Here is a 21,315-nt window from a genome sequence, read left to right on the forward strand (position 1 = left end):
ATAATTTATGAAAGGAACTAAAAATAGCTGCATTTTTTCATTGACATTCCACCTGAATTTTGAAATCATGACACAGACTGAGCAGCTGTAGCCTGTGCTGCATGTTCAGGGAAGTTAGCTCCATACAGCTGCTTATTCCAAAAAGAGGCTACCTGGATGCTTAGCTCTGGAAAGACAAACATAGATTTCCTTCTATGAGTTTTCTCTTGCTAAACTTGAGGACCATAAATTACCGAATTGATTAAGTAAATTGTCTTCCAAGATACCTTAGCAAGCAGTCCGTCTTGTTGCAAAGAATTTTGCTGCCTATTTAGTCTTGGTACAAATTCACTCTAATATCCATATCTGGTGTTTTCTTTGGCTCAGATGTGTGAGCAAGAGTCTTAAATAAGTACCCGTAAAAAGTAGTCATTTAACTCCTTGGAATACTGCCTTATAAGTCATTACAGTTGGTGTTACTCAAAAGGATGAGAAAAATCCTTCAAGGTGTCTGAGTATGCATGTGTGAGGAAAAATTTACTACTTCCTGACCCTGCAAGGCACATCATGGAGAGCTTCTGAGAGTTTAGAAAATCAAAGAAGCTTTTTCTCCATTCCTGACTCTGTAACTGGAGTTGCTGGGAAGAGATAGGGTTTTAAGAATAGTAGCCTAAATGAGCTTTCCATAAAACAAAGTTACAGATACTTCATTGCATATTCACTTAGATTTTATAAGAAAAGAAGCAAAAAGGGAAACTCCAGACTATCTTTTGGTGATGTGAAAGATTATCATCCTTGGCATACTATCTCCAAGGGATATTTCAGATTTGGTTGCTAGACTTGATCGTTTTCCTCTCTTGCTTTTTCTTCATATACATAATGAAGTACTTTTTTGTGCTTTGTGTTGCATTTCGCTGTATTAGGTTTCTAATCCGTGTAATTAAGTTGCATACCTGCAAAGCCCTGATAACATGCAAGTAGCCTCTCTCCAATTCTGATATTTAGGAGTGCAGCATGCTTTGTGAATTTGTTACCAGTAACTTTTACTTTGGACCTGCATAATTTGCAGTTAACAAATGGTACAAATCAGCTTTTGCTGACAACTTAATTTAAAGCATAGTGACACCTCACAGTGGGCAGCTAAATAATGAAATTAGGGCTTTATTTCAGCAAATTAAGGTGTCAGTTCAGCAGATAAAGGTTTACAAGATTTATACACACACTGAGTTTATTGTAATAGGCTAGATACACACCAGAGCTCTAATGTCAATTCCGTAGACAGCTGCAGGACATAGTTTGCCTGACCTTATCCTTCTGCCTGCCTTGGGTCTGAATTTAACTGTGAAACAATGCATGTTCTGTTACTAACTGGCTGCCTTTCAGAAGGGCTCAGGATGTATTCAGTTGTGCTGCCACTAACCTAGACTGCAGCTAAAATTTCTGTAGGTCCTTCTTTTTATCACTGAAGAGCTTCCACTGTAAGAAACAGGTCACCATGCTGGGGACAAATCAAACCTTACTCTTCCCTTTTATGCCAGGGTCTGAGCTGGCTGTTGCCTAGATAGTTGTGAAGCAGCAAGGAAGAAAGAAATCATGTGTATCTGTAGGGAGGAATCTTGAGACTCCAGAGGACTTTCACACTGGGAGCTGAATTTCTTCTTGCATGCCTAGACCACACGTCTTCCTTCTTATATCTTGGGAGAACAGTGTCCAGGCAGGACACTCACATGTGAAGCACATACAAGAGGCAGTAGATGCCTGGAGAAGTGAGCTTTGTGGGGTCTCCACTGGGGAGATTGAAGCCAGTCCCAGATTATGAGTGCTTGCAAGGAGCTTGCTGTTGGGTCTGTTCCTGATGCCATGGCAACAGACAATAAATTTTCCTGCAAGCCCCATCTCTCCAGCTGCAAAAGGGATTAATGATACAGAGCTCCTTTAACAACACCCTTTCAGATACCATGATGAAGGGTGCTTTAGTACAGTCTGAGTCACAGGACTATAAATATACAGCTGTACTGGATGCACAGGACCATTAGAGCAAAACCTTCAGAGATGGGCTGAGGATCAGCATTGCCATAGAGCCATGAGTCCTTCCAGAGACCCCATCCTTACAGTGGAACTCTAATCCTTTTAAAAAACATAGGCATGGAAAACGGTTGGGGGAGTGTGGGTGTGCATGTGTAACATGAATGTTTTCTGAGCAAATTAAGTTGAGTGTGACAAATTCAGATAATTGACTGGGCACTGAGAGACAAGTACCTAAATAAACATACTCAGTAGAAGACATGAGGATATGTTACTAAAGAGCAGAGCTTCCAATGTCTCAGGAGCCCTTTAATACGTTTTTTCTTTTGCCATTTTACTTAAGGGTTTAATGTTTATTTTTTCTCTAATAAAGAATTCTATCTCCTCATTCTCATTTCCACCCCATTTCTCACTTCTCTCTTCCTGATGTCTTTTCAACTGTTCTACATCTCTGAGGGTTTTTTTGTTGATTTTTTTTCTTGTTTTGTTTCAAATCAGTGGCATTTTAAATATAATAGTGGGAGTTTCTATGGAGTCACAGGCAGCTGCAGTCACTGATATTTACACAGATTCAGTGTGGAAGAAGAGTTTGAGCATAAATTGCAGGGAGAAGACAGGATTGTACTGAGGTTACAGTGAGTGAGGAGAGATAGATTCTTCTTCAGGGCAGATGTCTCTTTAGAAAAAGCAATAGACATATTTGTAGATGGCAACAGTGATCAACAGCCACATAGGAAGCTCAGTAAGAGAAAGACTTTTAGAGTAGTGTGTGAGTGACACCCCAGAAATTATGGGTTCATGCTCGGAGGACTTTCTGACAACAGTTTAGGGGGAAATGTAAGTAAAGAAATTAAAACTTATTCAAAATTGAAGCTGCTTAACATTTAGATTCTTCTGCCAAGGCAAGTGTTAGTTTAGCTGAAATGGAAATGGAAAGACTCACGGTTATGCTGTCTATCCTCAGCATTTTTGAGCAGGACTTTCCTTGTTTGTTCTTTTTTGGTTTGCACATTTAGTCTGTTTCAGGTCTTTCCAGCTGGAGATAAAGATATGTTAAAATCTGATCCTCAGTTCCTTCTGGGACTCTGGGGCAGCTAAAGAGAGTAGCAGGGAGTCTAGACCACCCTTTGTCTCTCCCCTAAATTGTCTCTCAGTTACATTCTACTTACAGGTTTGCCTTCTAGCCTCTTCCTCTGGCTGCTCCTGACACACACTAACACAGCTGAGAGCCAGGATAGTGACAAAAAAAAAAAAAGGAAGCCTTTCCAGAAATAGTTTCTGCTCCTTCTTTAAGGCCCCTCTGTGCAGCCAAATGTGTGTGTGATGTGTGGATGAGGAAAAGTTCTGTCTCTATGTAAATGAAATTAACGTCTGTCCATCCTTTTTGCTAGCAACCAACTGTAGAGGCTGTAGGTCTTCTCTTCATGTGGCTTGCACTGTTTACATCTTATCTCAGCATATGCTAAATTCTGGACTAAAGACGTCTTCCAGGATTTCTGGGTCAGAGGGAGCACAGTGTGATACAGCACTTGCTCCTTAGCAGGATGACATCACCTCCCATTACACCTAAGCAGAGGTACATGTTCTCCTATTCTCTTTCTGTGGTGTTATATCACAGACTTCAGCTATATGACCCTGAAGAGCTAGGGGTAGTTGACTTTCCTGTGAAGCCTTTCAGCAGCAATTTGTCTGCCTCTTAAAACCAGGCAACCACATCACTGCATTCTCTCACTCTGGTCAGTAGCCTGGCTTCTCTAGGTCATTGAACAAATCCATTGAACAGATGGATTCATGAGGTACAAAAACCATCAGGGGACTCTCCACCACTATCCAGGCTCACTGGTGTGTTACAGCCTTTAAATCAATTACAGCCAGCCGTATCTCAGTCTCCAGAGACGAAATGATGTGTAATCAATCTGCAAGGGTTAAATTCCTGCTAGCCAAATTTACTGCTGCGCATAGCTGTGATTTTTATAAGGAGCAGTTTGGCAGAAATGCAAGAAAGGAATTACAGTGATCAATATTCATAGCAGTCAGAGCATGATAAAGGTTTCAACTATGGCTTGCTCTGCTGTTCTGCAGAGTACTGCAGCCTCAGTATTGACAAAATGAAGATGTTGAAACTCTTAGGGTTTTTTTGAGAAAAGCACTGACCACCTTTGTGCCTGTGCACTCCCTAGAAATCAATATAACATCGTGAAGCCTATGAGCTTTTTCTGAAACTCCTCAGTTCCTGGCTTATACTTACTTACACAATAAAGACTGTGGGCCAGACTGCCTGGCTCTTAGATTTCTTCTAAGTATTATAAAAGGCTGGGTAATAATCCTCTCTTCATTCCATGTGATTTGCTCAAAAAAACAGACAAAACAAACAAACAAACAAACAAAAACAAACAAACAAACAAAAAAAAAAAAAAACAAAAAAAAAAGGAAGAATTTGGCCAAAGAGCCACATACAAAACAAGATTAATCTCTGGCATAACCTGCTGTTTTAGCAGGCTGAGAAAATACTGCCTTTTTCCTTTGAACTTGCTTGTGCACTTGCTAACATAGATGAGGAGTTCATGCCAGCTGTGGAAAACCATGGATTTAAAGTATCAGCAGAGGGATAAAGCAAATAAAGGAGTAGTGTCAGTGCTCTTTCTTTCTCTTTTTAACACAGCCACTTAGCAGGATAAATGGAAGAAAGGCACTCATGCCAGTAAAAAGATGAGGCAGTCCTGCAGTCTAGAGCAAGCGGAAGGCTATCTCCTTCTTTGACCACCACTGGCTTTTTAAATCCATGATCACACATTAGTTCATTAATAATGAACAATAATAAACTCATGGTGAGGACAGACAGCTCTGCACTCCTGCAGCTGCTCCAGACTGCTACTCAGGGATAGGGCTCTTTGCATCACTAACCTACAAGAGAGGAATTTGTGTTACAGCAGAGCACCATCTCTGTGAGGAAGTGGGACTGGTAAGCCCCTCTTGGCGCTCATACAATGAATCCATTTTCAGTTACAGGTTTTATTTTATGTTACTGTCTGTACAAGTGTCCCCTAGATAGGCCCTGAGCATTTTGAAGGACCTGTCAGATGTAGCCCTTCCATTTTCTATACCAGTGACAATATCTGTAGAGCAACCCTTGATTCTTGTTAATTTGTTGTAAAGCATTTTCTGCTGCATTATTTTGATTACTCCTTGATAGTTTTTGTTTCTCAGACTATAGCAGTGTTTTTTTCTTTTTACAGTGAAGTTGTTATAACCATGGTGGTGCCCGCTCTTATATCACAGCTCTCCTAAGATGTTTTTTGTGGAGCTCCAGCTCTTGGTTATACTTAAACACAGCCATCTCATCTAATTGATAATTTAAATTACTTTTGCTTACAGAGATACAGGAGGTGGAAAGCAAAAATATATGACTGTCAACATTCCCACACTATAAGTAAATATTTATTTGTTTTAAATTTTTGTGATAGTTTAATCCACCTTAGTGATGGGTAGGGGGAAAGAGGAGCTGATTTAGTCATTCAGAACATTTGGGTTCGGCATTTCTGCAAATCTGCTGTTCTGTTCCTTTGCTATGTGGGCACTATATGCCAGTGAAGGATCTTCATATATGTTTACAACAGCTGTAGCAGGTATTGGTAACACTAACAGAAGTCAGTGGAGGATGTGACAAATGCAGTATTGAGCAGGGGTGCTCCAGAACCCTGGAAATGTTTCTGCTGTCAAGAGACTATTTCCTGCCTGGAGCATTTGTGGGTATGCACTCCCAGGGACATGAGCTGAACAGCAACTGTGTGGAAATGTCTTCCAGAGAAAAGCATTAGGATGTTTCCAAAGGGACTTTTCAAATATTACTAATTAACATTACTATTAGGGTCTTAATTTTTCAACATCAGGATGGTGAATAGTCAAAATCCAAATGGTACTTAACACTAGATAATCAAAACAAGTGCAATGCAGTTTCTCAGGACTACACTTTTCTTTCAGGTTCAGAGACATTATACTCCCTGGTTTTGGCCCAGATGTGGCAAAAATACAAAAACATTTTTAACAACTCATGTACATGACACCTGACTTCGGGTTTGTGTCATAGGGGAAACTTTACAGACATAGTATATGTGCAGCCTTTCCTGTTCAGAGCTTGAATCACAAAAACGCTTATGTACTTGCTTACCATTATCAGCCTGTTTCTGAGTCCTCCTGGAGTCACTGAGTTGATCACCTGTCAGAGTTAAGCATGTGGTCCTCTGCATCATGCCTTTGATGCAGGACTCTGCTGGAGTCAGCAGGGACTTCTTTTAGGTAATGACTGCAGAACAAGGCTTTGGTTGCTTACCTTTCATTCTGTCTCTTCCTTTCAGGTGCCAAGATTATTTTGCTTTTAAACCTGTTTGAATAATCATTATTTTAAACATTTTCTCACAGGAGTGTTTGCATTTGGACTTTTTGCCACTGACATATTTGTAAATGCTGGTCAGGTTGTGACTGGGAACTTGGCTCCCTACTTCCTGACAGTATGTAAACCCAACTACACTGGAAATGACTGTCGAGCCCACCACCAGTTCATAAACAATGGCAACATCTGCACTGGGGATGTCGGAGTGATTGAAAAGGCAAGGAGATCATTTCCATCCAAACATGCTGCTTTGAGCATCTACTCAGCTTTATATGCCACGGTGAGTGTCAGTGATGATTTCTAGCTTGTATAAGAGGTCTCTGTAGCTGCATATAGGTGGATCCATTTTTCTTAAAATGGGTTTTTGAAGGAAAAGAGGGTTGTTTTGGGGAGGGCTTTCTTCTTTATCTGTAGGGGAAAATATCTCTCTCTCTCTCTGCTTTACCAACCCTAATATAAGCAAATCAAATGCTTGTTGCTTTTGAGGCACTGTATGATGTGGAGGCATGAGGTGAGGTCTTGAGTATGCGTTTGGCCTCTTCTCCCTACCCTGTCTCATTAGCATTAAGATGAAGTTTATGCTTAAAAGGCTCCTGAATCACTACTGTTTCTTTTGTTCATATGACACAGGTTGTTGAACATTAAAAATGTACACTGTGCCATTTCAATGGGAGGCTGAACTAGGCTGGACTTTCTCCTCTTGTTTAGGACCTGAATTCTCCGTGCACAGAAGGTTGTAATAAAAGTCAGTGCCATAATTTTGCTGTTATCACAGATAAATGGACCCCAGTTGACATCTTGACGAGGTGATGCTGCTATACTGTCAGGAAGAAAATTGTCTTTAAGAGTATTGAGAGAGAGATCCACCACTTCTTTGTGTTCTCTGGATGAAATTTCTGTAATGTCTGAAAATTGATCCAAGAAGCTTACTTACAAAGTAGAAAACCTTGGTGGTTTTGCCATTAAAATCCAAGGACTTAACCTGATTCTGATTTCAAAATGGCTTATCTAAGCCTTTTTCCCTCAGCAGAGTGACTCAAATGAGTGGCAGAGTCTGTCTGTTGGTCATCAGGTTTTGAGAAAATTCTTAAGCTTATTGATGACAGGGTATTTGCTGAATATTTTACCTTGATCTTCTTAGCAGGTAAATAAAACACCACATTATTACTATAAAATCAAGAGGCCACCCACTGCTGTTTCAGCGTCCATCTGTGTGCACTGAGTATTGTGTGAATAATGACAGGTATAAACTAGAAACTCCTTTGATCAGGACTTGTTGGGAAGTGTTTGGAAAGCCTGTAACATTTTGCACACATTACTTCCAAACAATAAGCAACCACATATGAAATAGAGTTCCCAATAAACTCAATATTATTGTAGAAGCTGTTTTCAGCATTAAAACTCTTAGATGGAAGCTGCAGTGTCAGGCTTGGTCCTGGCTCTGCCCTACGCTAGTTACATCCTTTCATGGACTTTCCCTGTCCAACCTCCCATGTTTCTTGTGAAGGCAAGTCTTCCACAAAAGGAAATCCCCAGTGTTTCTGAGCCGCAGTGTTTCAAGACCAGCCTGCACTTCTCTCCACATTGCAAGATACCAGGTGGAGCCAGGACATAGAGTTTCTTCTGAGCTGCAAGGTCATAAAAGTCTGTCCTTAAGGCATTTCAGCCTGCAGTCCAATTTTAGCCCAGTTCTCTGACTGAAACACCCCTCTAGCTCTAAAGGTGTTGTCACCTGTCTTTTCTCTGCCTGTCAGTTGGGAGTAACATGAGCATTACACAAGAAATGCAATGTTCAGATCTAGCTCTGCTTAATAATTGTGCTGTGCACAATTTTTTTGCAAGTGTCTTGCTGATTCTAATATGCGTGATAATGTGGGCTGCTGAACAAAAGCGTTTGGTTAGTAATAGCTGTATTTTGCATAAAGCTGGAGAGATGAGCCATGGAGCAAGGAAAATAAAACAAGTTGGACATGAGAAAGGAAAATGAAATCAGCGCAGACATTGTCTTTCAGTGTATAGATGTCTGTCAAGATCTAAGAGTCTCCTCCCATCACTGCAGCTCTACTATCCTCTGCAGATGTCTCTGTACTGATTTGTTGATTAGTCTGCTACTAACAGTACTCCCACTGTCATTGTTTTGGCTTTGTGTTTTGGTTTCGTTTTTTTTTCCATAATCTGGGTTTTATATTAGATAGGCTTTTTCTTGTCACCTGCCGAAAAAGTTGAGGAGAACCAGAAGCATCACTTTCGTGATCTCTGCAGGCAGAGATAAATCTCCTTTGCCTGAAGTAGGGGAAAGAGAAAAAAAGGCAGCAAGCCCTGGCTTCCATACTTACACAAAAATTAGAATGTCACCTAATGAAGTATTATTAGTGTCCCAGAAGTATCGCAGGAAGAGATGGCAATCACTGCATATAGTACCTGCTCCTGTACAGTTAGAAACACATACTTCCAAGTACCTTTCCCAAGAAGAAATTATAGGCTAGAAATACGCCTTGATTCATTAACACTTCTGGAAAGAACAAACAAAACCAACCACAAATAAAATAACAAACAAACAATCCAAAATAACCCCAACAACAAAACAGAAAACAGATGATGGAAATCATGTTTCATATGAGTGTCCCAGTCATACCATCTTAAGACAACTGTTACTTCATGCTCTTCTGAGAGGAGTCATGGAAGACATGGAAGGACATCTAACAGATGGCAGTGTTCACCCAAAACGAAAGTATTTCACCCACACAACTGGAGGATCTCTTATTGTAGAGGGAAGGTAAATATGTTTGCTGATCCTCCCATTTCCCTCTGGAGTGAAAGCAAGGAGAATTGTTTTACCATCACAAAAGGGTCTCTAGGATTGAAAGGTACAACCAATCACTTATTGACTGTTCAATAGTTTTTAGGATTCTTCAGCTAACCCCTTGCCTAGCAGCATCCACAAGTAATTTTTTCTATCACAGTCAGCTGGTAGAAGACTCTGTCTCATCACACTGGATCATGACCTGGCATCTGTCTTTTACACCTGGGAACATTGCTTCTTGACTAGATTAGAGTGATACATACCTGGGCATGAGACTTTGAATATTTGGGAAATTCTGAATAGTAGAGAACACTAGAGCAAATCCTTTCTGCAACCCAGGTCACTGTGACCCCATCAACAATTTCTTCCATTTTTGTGTTAACACCTACCGGACCAATGAAATTCAAGGCCTCCACGCTTCAAGCATCTGCATTGAGCATCTAGGAGACTGCATCATGTTCTACAGTACAAATCATTGTCAAATGTTCAGCTTTTCTACTGTAGAAATCTCTGTGGTAAAGGGAAAGATTAAAGTTTGTAAGGGACAGAATTTTTCAGTATTTGTATGAAACTGTGATCTTTCTAAGGAAAATAAACTACCACAAATCTCCTCACTTCCTGCTGAAAGGACAAGACAGACTTCTTCCACTCTGCCTTTCTCATCAGAGATGTAACATACATGCTAAATATATGCATATGTTTGCATATAGCTAAATATGTATACGTATGTATATTTTAAACTTGAAAACAAAAAAGCCTCCTTGACTGCCTATGCTTTTGCCTGTCTGAAAAAAATGGGAGAGGAATTACACACAAAATGAATGCTACTATCACACATTGCACATTGCACAATACACTACTTGAGTGTATCAAGTGTGATCAGAGCACAGCAAAGAAGCCAAATAGATGACTTATGTAGTTAAATAATATATAGCTTATTTTTAATATGATTTATTCTATTTTCTTCACGTATTTTTTATATTCATTCCTTCTTCCTTTTCCCACCCATCAAATAACTGGTTTTGACATTCAGAGTTTTGTAAACTTACCCTATGAACAGCATCTTGGAAAATTTTCAAAAACACCTGCTATGTGTAAGAAATCAAATGTGACTTTCACTGAGATTTTAGGCTGTTACACACAAAGCTTCGAAAACATGCTGTAAGTGAAAGGGTAAACACACTGTGGGAATCTAAAAAAGACCTTGTCTTTAGGGACTGCAACAATAAAGATCAAACCACAGTGATAGGAAGCCTGGCCAGAATGGAGAAGCTCTCCTAGTTATTTCAGTGTGTGATTTATGGATGAATTGGAGCACATTCTGGGAAAAGAGTTTGTCTTGTTTTAAACCCTCCCCATGAGGGTTTAACAGATTTCCCTTAGCAATCTGTTCACATGGTTAATTACCCTCGTTGCTAAAAATGTTCTCTTTACTACAAGTTTACATTTTCCTGACAAGATGCATGAAGCTTCAAATACATTAGCTACTTCCCATCTGTAATAAGGAGAACTCTCCCACTGGACAACCCAAAGATCCAGCTTCATCTCATATCTGTAAGAAAACAAACATGTGTGGCCTATTCTCTGTAGCTAGGGTTTTCAGCTGTCCCAGCAGGACCACGTTCTTACTTTAAAGAAGCGATGCTTTTCCTTTGGATGCTGTAAACCGCAGTAGTGCTATGGTAGGGAGCAGGAGAGCAATCCAACTCCATGTTGTTCGTTTAAATTAGTTTCTGCTAAAAGAAAAGCATAGGGTGAGAGGGTGGGTGGTAATTATTCAGACAGCAGCAATGCTATTTTTTCCCATTGTTCCCAAAGAACCTTAACTCAGTTTTGGCAACAGTGAGGTGCAGCTCAACCTACCAGCAAAGACTGGGACAAGATTGCCGCCTAGTGCACAGTTGCTAGTGGTCATTTCAAGGCTTCTGGCACAGTTAGGTATTAGGATTGAAAAACAGAGCAAGCAGGAACCTCTCAGCTAGCTTAGTCGCATTCCCAGTGCTATTACACACCAGAATGTTCCTTTTCATAAACTGAACTCACCCTTAAACGATGTGCTCAGCAGCAGCAAACTTCACTTCCTCAGGCAGAGATCTGGCAAATTCAGCTGTTAAAAAAGTCTAGCTCTGAAGTTTCTTGGCAGTTGAAAGTGTAATTTTGCCTGGTCCGTTTCTCTGGCCTGTGCCTTTCCCTTACAAGAGGTGGTTGATGCATTCCTTCCCTTCTGGAGCTGTGTTGTAATGGGTTTAGGGTTATTTTTGAGTGAAAGGAAGCTAGCTGTAGGGACATTTGATTCTCTTGGTCAGGGAGAAGGGAAAAGAAATAAGGAGAGGGAAAAATAATACATTATTATTTGTTATGCATAATACAGCACAATAAAGGAATATATTAAAAGCAATTAACAGAGTGACCTTGAGAATGGATGTAATTTCTTTTTCTCAATCCCAAAACTATGCGCCAGACCACAGTGACCTCTGTATATGTGGGATGCAGAAGAAACAGATGGGCATTAAAATACAGTCAAATAATTACCCATGTTGCCAAATGGAGCACAAAGCAAATTGTGCTGGTAGTTGCAATTGGAAACAACAAGTCAAGCCTGTGCAGACTTCCTTCAGCACAGGCACAGGAAAATCAGAAGGCACTTTATCCCGGCCAAGCCACTGTAGTCTTGGCCAGAGACTGGTGTCAGCCAGCACCGAGTCCTTAGTCTCTGCAGCCGTAACAAAGGAGAACAGCTCTGGAGTCTCCACAGGCCCTCAGAGTCACACTCTGATTTCAGAGCCACCTGTGGCAAAGTGCTCAACAATGCCCTTCCCCAGAAACTAAGTAATCCAAGAAAAAGATGAGGTCTGTGACCTGCAGACAGCACAATCAGACATCCCAGTCATGGTGGTATTGTGATTAAAATAATAAGGATCTTCTTATAGAGTCTTTTGTCCAGAATACAAAGGGAACCATATTTCAATTTCTAACATCTGAAAAAGGATCAAGGAAATGTTTTCAGCTTTGAGAACGTATTCTGAGAACAATTTTTTTTTTTTCTTTACAAATAAAATGCCATCTTTTGACATTAAACACTGGATGAGAAACTTCCATGGTCTGTAATTTTTCCACTCCCCAGCAGAACAGATGTTTGCACTCCCACTGGATCAGATCTATGCTTTGTGAATCAGGTTCACTTATCACCTGATTGGTAATAAAAATCAAATCAATATTTCAAATGTATCTCTCTGTGTCATGTAGGGGCAGTAATGTATCATCTGGAGATATTTCTGGTAAACGTGTTCGAGATACTGTCTTTCCTTATCAAAGCTTTGGGAATCATGGAGGCATTCATGCTTCCTTGTTGAAGAGAATTTTTTTGATTTGTTTTGCCATCAGACTTGGTTCGCTTGACTTTTGCTATTTTGTAGCTCTGGAATTAATGACCAGCTGCTAATTGAGACCCACATGATTTCATTCACTCTGTCAAAACGCATATAAAATAAAGTACAAACTGCCAAAAACATGTGGGATTCATTAAAAATTATTCAGAGCACAGTGAAACCTCATGCTCTGAGATTACATTTTCAGAATCAGCTTCATTTTGAAGGAAATCTCATATTCTGTGTTTCATTTAATCTTGCAGAGAAAATGTCTGCAATGGTTTCTCTTCACGTTCTCTGTTTCTTAAACTTACCACCACTTAGAAAACTGGAGCAGCTAGTTCACATGGATGCAAGGCACTCCATCATGTGCACATTACAGTTTTAGTAAGAGTATAAACATAAATTCTTGGCTCCTTTTGCAAACAGTTAGTCGTGTACATTCAGGGTGCATGTTTGCTAGCATGTGAGCAAGTACTTGCACAAGTTAGGGAGTCAGTAAACTCAACCTGTACAATACCAGCTCAAAAAAAGTCCAGTACGTAAATCAAATTGATGGCATATTTGACATCATGAAACATCATTTAACAGTATCTGCTTTATTCTCTTTAAAGTATTCTCTGAATTACTTTAAACCTCTTTCAGCGTTTCCCAATGGTTTTTTAAATGAATCACGGGTTTTGGCACATCCTTGCTGATTTACGATTTGTCTTGGTGAAAAAAGATTAATTTCTGGCAGAGCCCTTTTTAATTTTTGGGTTGTTCTTTTTTTTGCAGATGTACATCACAAGCACAATTAAAACAAAGAGTAGCAGGCTAGCCAAACCTGTGCTGTGTCTGGGTACCCTCTGTGCTGCGTTCCTCACTGGGCTAAATCGAGTTTCTGAGTATCGAAACCACTGTTCGGATGTGATTGCAGGCTTCATCCTGGGGAGTGCTGTAGCTTTGTTCCTGGTAAACCCATCAGTCCCTCCACATTCCTTTTTAAATACTTTACTCTAAAAAATAAAAGTACTATTCTCTTGTTTCAAGTTGCAGCTGATTAATCCGGTTGCTAAGAACTAATTCTAGCCTCATGTAGTTTAAAATATCAGAGAAAATCTTAATAGGAAATCATGTTTATACTAATTAATAAATCTGATATTTGTGCATTGTATATATTTCGAAGAGGTTTTTTAATTACTGTACATTTTTCCTTGGTCTGTTCTGGAAAATGTTTTAAAGGTGGTGTAGGTCTCAGCTAATGTCAAAAGGGGCTTGTGCTTGAGACTTCTTCTCTGACACCCCTGTATTGCAAAACCCTACTGCCTGCCTGGTATCTGGCAAAAATGTAGGACACAGTGGGTGTATCTGGGGCTCTAAGCAGTGGTCCTGGTTCCTTTGTTTCAGACCATAAAAGAAGTGCAGTAGAAAGGAAGGTCAGAACAAACTCCCTGGGAGACTAAACTACTTCCCTTTGTGGCATTTGGAGTTGCAATGAAATTGTTCACCATCTCATATGATAACCAAATGCATTTTTAATAATGCTCTATCAAAGGCAAAGGCCTTCCCATAGAATCTAGGAACTGCATCTCTCTGGACTTCTAATGGTACTTGCTCCCCTATCGGCTGTGTGGTTTGTGTTCTGGTTGGTGAGAGTTCTCTTGCTGAGGATTTACCCACACAGCAAACAATCAAGGTGATTTTCGCTATTACTGAGAAATGTGTGTGATTCCCTTTAATCAAAATATGCTTCAAAACTACCTACTGCATAGAAGCAGACATTTTAACCCTGTAACCAGGGGGGATTAGGTTTCAAAGATTACTTAAATCTAGATTTTCCTTACACTGATTGTTTTCTATTTTCTATTAAAATATAAATTAAAAAAAAAAAAAACAAACCACCAAAACAAAAAACCCTTCACATACCATTTATTCCCATGGCCCCTTTAAATAAAAACATATCTGCAACATCTGACCTGAATCTCTTTGGCTTTAATGTAAGTCATTTGTCTGATTCCCATTGAGAAAGACAGTTTAAATCTAGCTCATACGATGTGAGAGGCAGTCACCCCATATCTGGTCAGGACAATCTATGTGCTCCCAGCTCCTGTTTCTAGCAATGATAGTCTGCTTCCAGACACATTTTGGCCCTGCAGACCTCCTGTTAGCCTGGAAGTTTCACAAGCCCAAATTCAGAGTGGTGGAAGGGGTCTCCCTGGAGCTTGGAGCAGATGGGTGCGGAGATTCCTGCTGCTGACACCAGACTCACCCAGGCTGCAGCCTGCTTCCTGCTCAGGTCTAAAGAGCAGCAAAGAGGAAGAGCCAACAAGGAGCTGGCTGCTGGAATCGCTCTGACAGCAGATGTGTCAGCTCCTGTTTGTCTTTTTTCCCAGTCAGTGTGTTCTGAAGCCCCAAACTGCTAATGTGAGTTTGCTCTTATTAGCATTACCATGTGGGTGCAGTTAAGTCTGGTCATGCACAAGGGAAGGGCTTGTGGGATAAACACCACCAGTTGTGCTGGAAGTATGCAGGAATGGTGCTCAATCAACTTGACATCATCCACATGTGAGGTAGATTCAGCCATCCAGTGAGCTGTTTTCAGTGTTTGGAAATGACTGTAAGAGTCTGAAGGGAGTATTTGGCCAGTAGCATGCATCATAAGGGTAGTCCCTGTTCTGTGATGCAGACATGGAAGTCCCTGTCGTATAAGGCATAAAAAGGCTGCGACTGGTTCATCGCCTCGGATTAGAAGCCAGGTGAACCCCTTACCAAGGTAGTTCACCGTGCCCAACTGTGTCAGTAAACACATTGAAGCCCAAGCGCCTTCGACAGAAACACAGGTTGTTCTTGTCAAAAACTGGCAGCTGTGAGACCCCTGGTGGTAATTCCTGAGGGGTTTTCCTGTGGACAGATAACACTAATCTCATTTCTTTTCCATTTATTTTTTTTTCCTGAATTACACAGGGGGTATGTGTTGTCCATAACTTTAAAGGCACTCATGGAGCTCCTTCTAAACCGAAGCCTGAAGACCCACGAGGAATGCCGCTAATGGCCTTTCCCAGAGTGGAAAGTCCTCTGGAGACATTGAGTGCCCAGGTAGTGTAAATCCTCTTACTTGGATCAGCAAGCAGCACACTTCCTGTTATGGCAGAGTAAAAGCTAGTTGTATTCCTAACTACACATCCCTAACATCAGGACCATTGAGCAGAGTGAATTTGCACTGGGGAGAGTTTGTTTTAAGGCATTTATCCCTTAAACTACCAAATACTGCAGATCATCTGCTCTTGGGCACATCCAAACCTAAACCAGCAGGATTTCACATGCCCCAGCATATCATTTCTGTTAAGAAACTTTTTCTTAGAAGAATATAAAACTGAGAGAAAAGTAAAGATAATTCTGTCTAATTACACTTCAGGGTGCTTTTGGCATATCTTAAGGATTTACTCTCACATTCTTAATCCTTGGGATAAACTATGCTGTTCAGAAAAATATGATATAGATTTTTATTCTTATTACTGTTTGGTATCTTCTGTAAGAAGAAATCATATACCCTATCTCTTAAGTCATCAGAAGAGAAGGTAATAGCATTCTTTCAAGTTTGGAAAAAAAAAAAAAAGGCTAGTGAGAGCACCATTATTGATGGTGTTTCTGTTAAAACTAGCTTCAAAAGGCTTGTGTTGGCTTAAACTGAATCATAGCTGACCCTTTCAAAACAGACAAGCAAATGCCACCTACGAAAAATTTCTGGCAACAGGAGGAACTGTAGTTTGTCTGTTGTCTGAAATGCCCTGTTGTAATTTATTTGTTCTTTAAATTGTACTCCTCATTAGGTGGCCTGTCATTCCTGTGTACATGGTGTGTGGCAAGATTAATAGTGAATTCTGTTCCACCCTTTGACAAATAAAGTGAAATCAGGAATTAAAAAAAAAAAAATAGACACTGTTTCTAACGTCTGTAAATATTTTGCTTAATTGAAAAGTCAATTTTGATTAGGAAAACATTTGCTGGGGAAGCCTTTCAACTAAATCTGCGGAACTGTGTGTATTAACTGTTCTCTTGGTGGACTTGCAGTCCAGAAACTAAGTACTACTTACATTGTATTGCATATGACAAAAGGGATGAACAGGTGAAAATACTCATAGACTGTGAAAAAAATTTTGTCTAGCCACATATTTTTAAATTCTGGGCTCTGAAGTGCAGGTAGGGACTAGGCCTTAGCTGTTGATGTCCACCGTGACCAAGAGTCTTCTCTGATTTGGGGTATCTCTCTCTAAATGACCATACACCTATCATGCAGGAGTAGATTGACGAAAAAGTGATCCTACTCTGAACCTCTTACAAGCAAACCCTTGGGAGTGCCTGCACATTACTGTTTCTTCAGATAAAGAAGGTGCATCATCCTTCTGAGTGCAGATTCTGCATTCATTGCCAGCTGATTTGCTTTGCACCCATAAAAAACCTGCAATACACAGCATGATCCAAGGACTCAGTACTACCCCTGAAGTCCTGGACATTGGCTGTAAGGTTAAATCATCAGTTTCCACCTAAAGAGGACTTCTGTGTTGCTATATACCTGTGGCTGCATGTATGTTGACATAATGACCCCACCTCTGTATGGTTTTAAGCTCTGTATGTTCCCTAATACCAAATTGTGTAGAATCACATCACGTGAAGCCAATCTGCAGTCTTCTAGGCTCTTCAGTGGCTGAGGACAGATGCACTATATTAGTTACATGACTCTATGAGGTGCTTGAGCCCATACTGACATGTTCATCTGCATAGAATGCAGTCCTGTTTGAAAGTCTCAATTATAAAAATCACACCTTGTTCTTCAAGCCTGTTAGCAAATGTTCATAGCTCAAAAGGAGGGCTTGAGTTCAGCCTTCCCCACCACAAGCTCAGGACAGAAGGCAGTCACATTTGCAGTGATCTCTTCATTTTGAAGACTTAAATTAGCTGGACAACAGATTTTAATGAAGGTTTTTCTAATACATTTTTCACACCAGGATATGTAAATGCCAAAATGTATCCAGATGTTAATGTGCTTGCTTTTTACTCTTTGCAGAATCACTCTGCCTCTATGACTGAAGTAACCTGAGATGGAAGACTGGCAACTGAAGCTATTTTTTATTACCCCCCAGTACAATACTCCCAAGACACAGTTACTAAATGTCTAACTGCAATGACCAGTATTATGTTATGTCTAGTTAGAGGCTAATGTTTTGTACTTTTTTTGTATGAAGAAGTGATGTAGCTTGCCCTGATTTTTTGTCAGCTTTAATATTATTATGCCAGAATTTAAAAGCAAAAACAAAAAAGAGGAAAAAACACTTTTCTTGTTTAAAGTGTGCACTAAGGAACTACATCTATTGAATTGTTGATGTTGTTATGTGATATTTGTACACAATTTTTTTCTTTTTCATTTTTGAATTTATACATCAGGGGGAGGGGATCACTTTTACCTTTTCTTACCATAAGAAGTGTTTCTACCAGTGGGTCAGATTTGAGTAAGCTCAGCATAGATCTGAAGTAGTTGCATATATTTAATTCAGATTAAAATAGTGGTGATTGGGAAACTAACCTGAATGATACTATCAAAACATAATAAACATCCAACCTCGATTCAGTGAGCTACTTAAGCGTTCCTTAGCATTATGGACTTGAGCTAGCCATCCTGTTTCCAGACTATTTGGCAGACTTGAAGTATGTCCAGTCAGTCTCACCTCTGTGCCTGGCAAAATCTTGGAGCGATTCTCCTGGAAGGCATGCTAAGGCACATGGAAAACAACAAGGTGCTTGGTGGCAGCCAGCATGGCTTCACTAAGGGGAAATCCTGCCTGACCAATTTGGTGGCCTTCTATGATGGGGCTACGGAACTGACAGGCAGGGGTAGAGCAGTTGATGTCATCTACCTGGACTTGTGCAAAGCATTCGACACTGTCCCACACGACATCCTTGTCTCTAAATTGGAGAGACATCAATTTGATGGATGGACCACTCGGTGGATAAAGAACTGGCTGGATGGCCGCACACAAAGAGTTGTCATCAATGGCTCAATGTCCGGCTGGAGACCAGTAATGAGTGGTGTCCCTCAGAGATCGGTGTTGGGACCAGTCTTGTTTAACACCTTTGTCGCGGACATGGACAGTGGGATTGAGTGCGCCCTCAGCAAGTTTGCCAATGACACCAAGCTGTGTGGTTCGGTTGATATGCTGGAGGGAAGGAATGGCATCCAGAGGGACCCTGACACACTTGTGAGGTGGGCTGATGCCAACCTCATGAAGTTTAACCATGCCAAGTGCAAGGTCCTACACCTGGGTCGGAGCAATCCCAGGCGCAGCTACAGGTTGGGCAGAGAAGAGATTCAGAGCAGCCCTGCAGAGAAGGACTTGGGGGTGTTGGTTGATGAGAAAATGAACATGAGCTGGCTTCAGTGTGTGCTTGCAGCCCAGAAAGCCAAGCGTATCCTGGGCTGCATCAAAAGGAGCGTGACCAGCAGGTCGAAGGAGGTGATCCTGCCCCTCTACTCTGCTCTTGTGAGACCTCACTTGGAGTATTGTGTGCAGCTCTGGTGTCCTCAACATAAAAAGGACATGGAACTGTTGGAACAAGTCCAGAGAAGGGCCACGAGGATGATCAGGGGACTGGAGCACCTCCCATATGAAGACAGGCTGAGAAAGTTGGGGCTGTTCAGCCTGGAGAAGAGAAGGCTGCGTGGAGACCTCATAGCAGCCTTCCAGTATCTGAAGGAGGCCTATAGGGATGCTGGAGAGGGACTCTTCATTAGGGACTGTAGTGACAGGACAAGGGGTAATGGGTTCAAACTGAAACAGGGGAAGTTTAGATTGGATATAAGGAGGAAATTCTTTCCTGTTAGGGTGGTGAGGCACTGGAATGGGTTGCCCAGGGAGGTTGTGAATGCTCCATCCCTGGCAGTGCTCAAGGCCAGGTTGGACGAGGCCTTTGGTGATATGATTTAGCGTAAGGTGTCCCTGCCCATGGCAGGGGGGTTGGAACTAGATGATCTTAAGGTCCTTTCCAACCCTAACGATTCTATGATTCTATGTCCTTAAGTATCTTACTGAATCAAAGCCTGATTGTTCTGGTGTGGGTGATCGTACTAGTTATTGAAGAATAACTAAAACAATGTATTCAGTCTGCAAATATACAGACCGGATGTGAAAATTTATAGTAGAAGCTGATAGCATGTGAGCTGACTATACCACCTCCCTAGATCTCTGTTCCTCCCTGAGGCCCAGCTAAAGCTCCCAGTGAAACCTGGCTTCAGGAATTGACTATGGGGATATACAGCCACCGCTGTGGAGCTGAGGCTGTGCTTTAAATGTTCCATAACTTCATCATAAATTTGTGGAGTAACTAGTAACACTGGTATAAAGGAAACTGACACCACTTCTTCAGTGGAGTGGCATGACATGGCATTCAGATTGGCAGAATCAAGAAGGCAGTTCTGCCCCCACAGTGTAATTTTCACTGAGGGGCTTTGGCAAAAAAAAAAAAAAAAAAATACACCAAAAACAAAACCAAAAACTGACAGTCTTTAGTAGCAGTCTGCATATCTGTAAATACTGCTATACAGAATTTATATCTAAACTGCCATTTTACAATTTAACAACTTTAAGGAATAAAAAGACAATTAAATCTGGGTGGGGAATGGGGGAAGAACAAAAAAGAGCCCCTCTATAATAGTTAAAACTGGGGGCAAGGCTTCATTACATGACTTTTCACTGTTCCTAGGATTTTCATGCATCTCATTCTTCTAGCATGGTGATAACTGCTATGTGTCTCCTTTTAAAAAAGAAGCCTTTGTCTGTACTTTTACTGGAATGTTTACCTCACATTTCCATGTTGGCTCTTCTTGGCTTTTTTTGTATATTTTTTTCCAAAACAGATGCAAAGAAAAAGTATCAAAAAACTAAAACATGTAGCCTGGTCTGTCGTTTGGGATATCTGTGTTTGGTCTCGCAGTGTTTCTTCCAGGTCGCTATTTTCTTCTGACTCTACTGATGTCCACTTCTGTCTTCAAACTTGGGCTATGCAGGCTTTTTGTGACCATGAGGAGGCATCAGTGTTCTGGGTCCCACAGTTTGATCGAAATTCCACAGGGAAGTTTCTCCTGAATAAATTTGGCTGTGGAACTAGTCCTTGTTCTGCTGTGTTAGGAGAATAATGACACGCTATAGGAAAGCTTTTAGCATAAATGGACATCCAATCAGTATGCCCTGTCAGCAGCACGTTAAGTCTATTCACATTGCAAAGAGTTAGCAGTGGGCTGAATTCTAAGATGAGGAAGTTACATTCTGTAGCCTAGGTTTTGCAGTCAGGTTCCCTGAGGCTGTGTTCCTCTCAGGTGCACTGCTACCATAGCATGCATCTTGTAGTTTTGGTCAGTAGCTTCCACAGAATGGGCAGTAGTATTTGTCCTCTCTCGGCTTATCCTCTAGTATGAGGCTGTTGTCATGCTCCTTTCTTGCCTATCTCCTCTTTTTCAGTTTTTCTCCTATTCTTCTGTTTTTCACTCTCTCCTCTGATCATGTTACATGAGCTATGAAAGTTGCATGCTGGGAGAGACACTAGACTGGGGGGGGGGGGGGGCCGAAAGTGCAACTATCACTCAAAGTGTTTTTAATGAGTACTGAGTAAGAGGAAATAAGACTTAAGCATCTTTTCTTTGATGGAAATACATCATTTCACTAAAAAATACTTCCAATTCACTGTTCTCAAACAAGCTCTGAAGCAGATGACACAGA

General features: G+C 40.9%; 1 protein-coding gene across 1 annotated transcript in view; it reads left to right on the top strand.

The window, feature by feature from the left end:
- Positions 1 to 20,096, top strand: part of PLPPR1 (phospholipid phosphatase related 1) — a 131,237-nt gene extending 111,141 nt beyond the window's left edge. The window contains exons 5-9 of the mRNA XM_062626018.1: positions 6,424 to 6,674; positions 13,343 to 13,519; positions 15,512 to 15,643; positions 17,613 to 18,263; positions 19,622 to 20,096. Coding sequence (XP_062482002.1) covers positions 6,424 to 6,674; positions 13,343 to 13,519; positions 15,512 to 15,643; positions 17,613 to 17,645 — 593 coding nt within the window. The 3' untranslated portion in view covers positions 17,646 to 18,263; positions 19,622 to 20,096. The remainder of the gene's footprint in view (positions 1 to 6,423; positions 6,675 to 13,342; positions 13,520 to 15,511; positions 15,644 to 17,612; positions 18,264 to 19,621) is intronic.
- The last annotated feature ends 1,219 nt before the right edge of the window (positions 20,097 to 21,315 follow it).

The sequence above is a fragment of the Pezoporus occidentalis genome, unplaced genomic scaffold (assembly GCF_034315485.1).
Source record: "Pezoporus occidentalis ecotype Australia unplaced genomic scaffold, CSIRO_AGI_Poc_V1 ctg286, whole genome shotgun sequence".
Classification (NCBI taxonomy): Eukaryota; Metazoa; Chordata; class Aves; order Psittaciformes; family Psittacidae; genus Pezoporus; species Pezoporus occidentalis.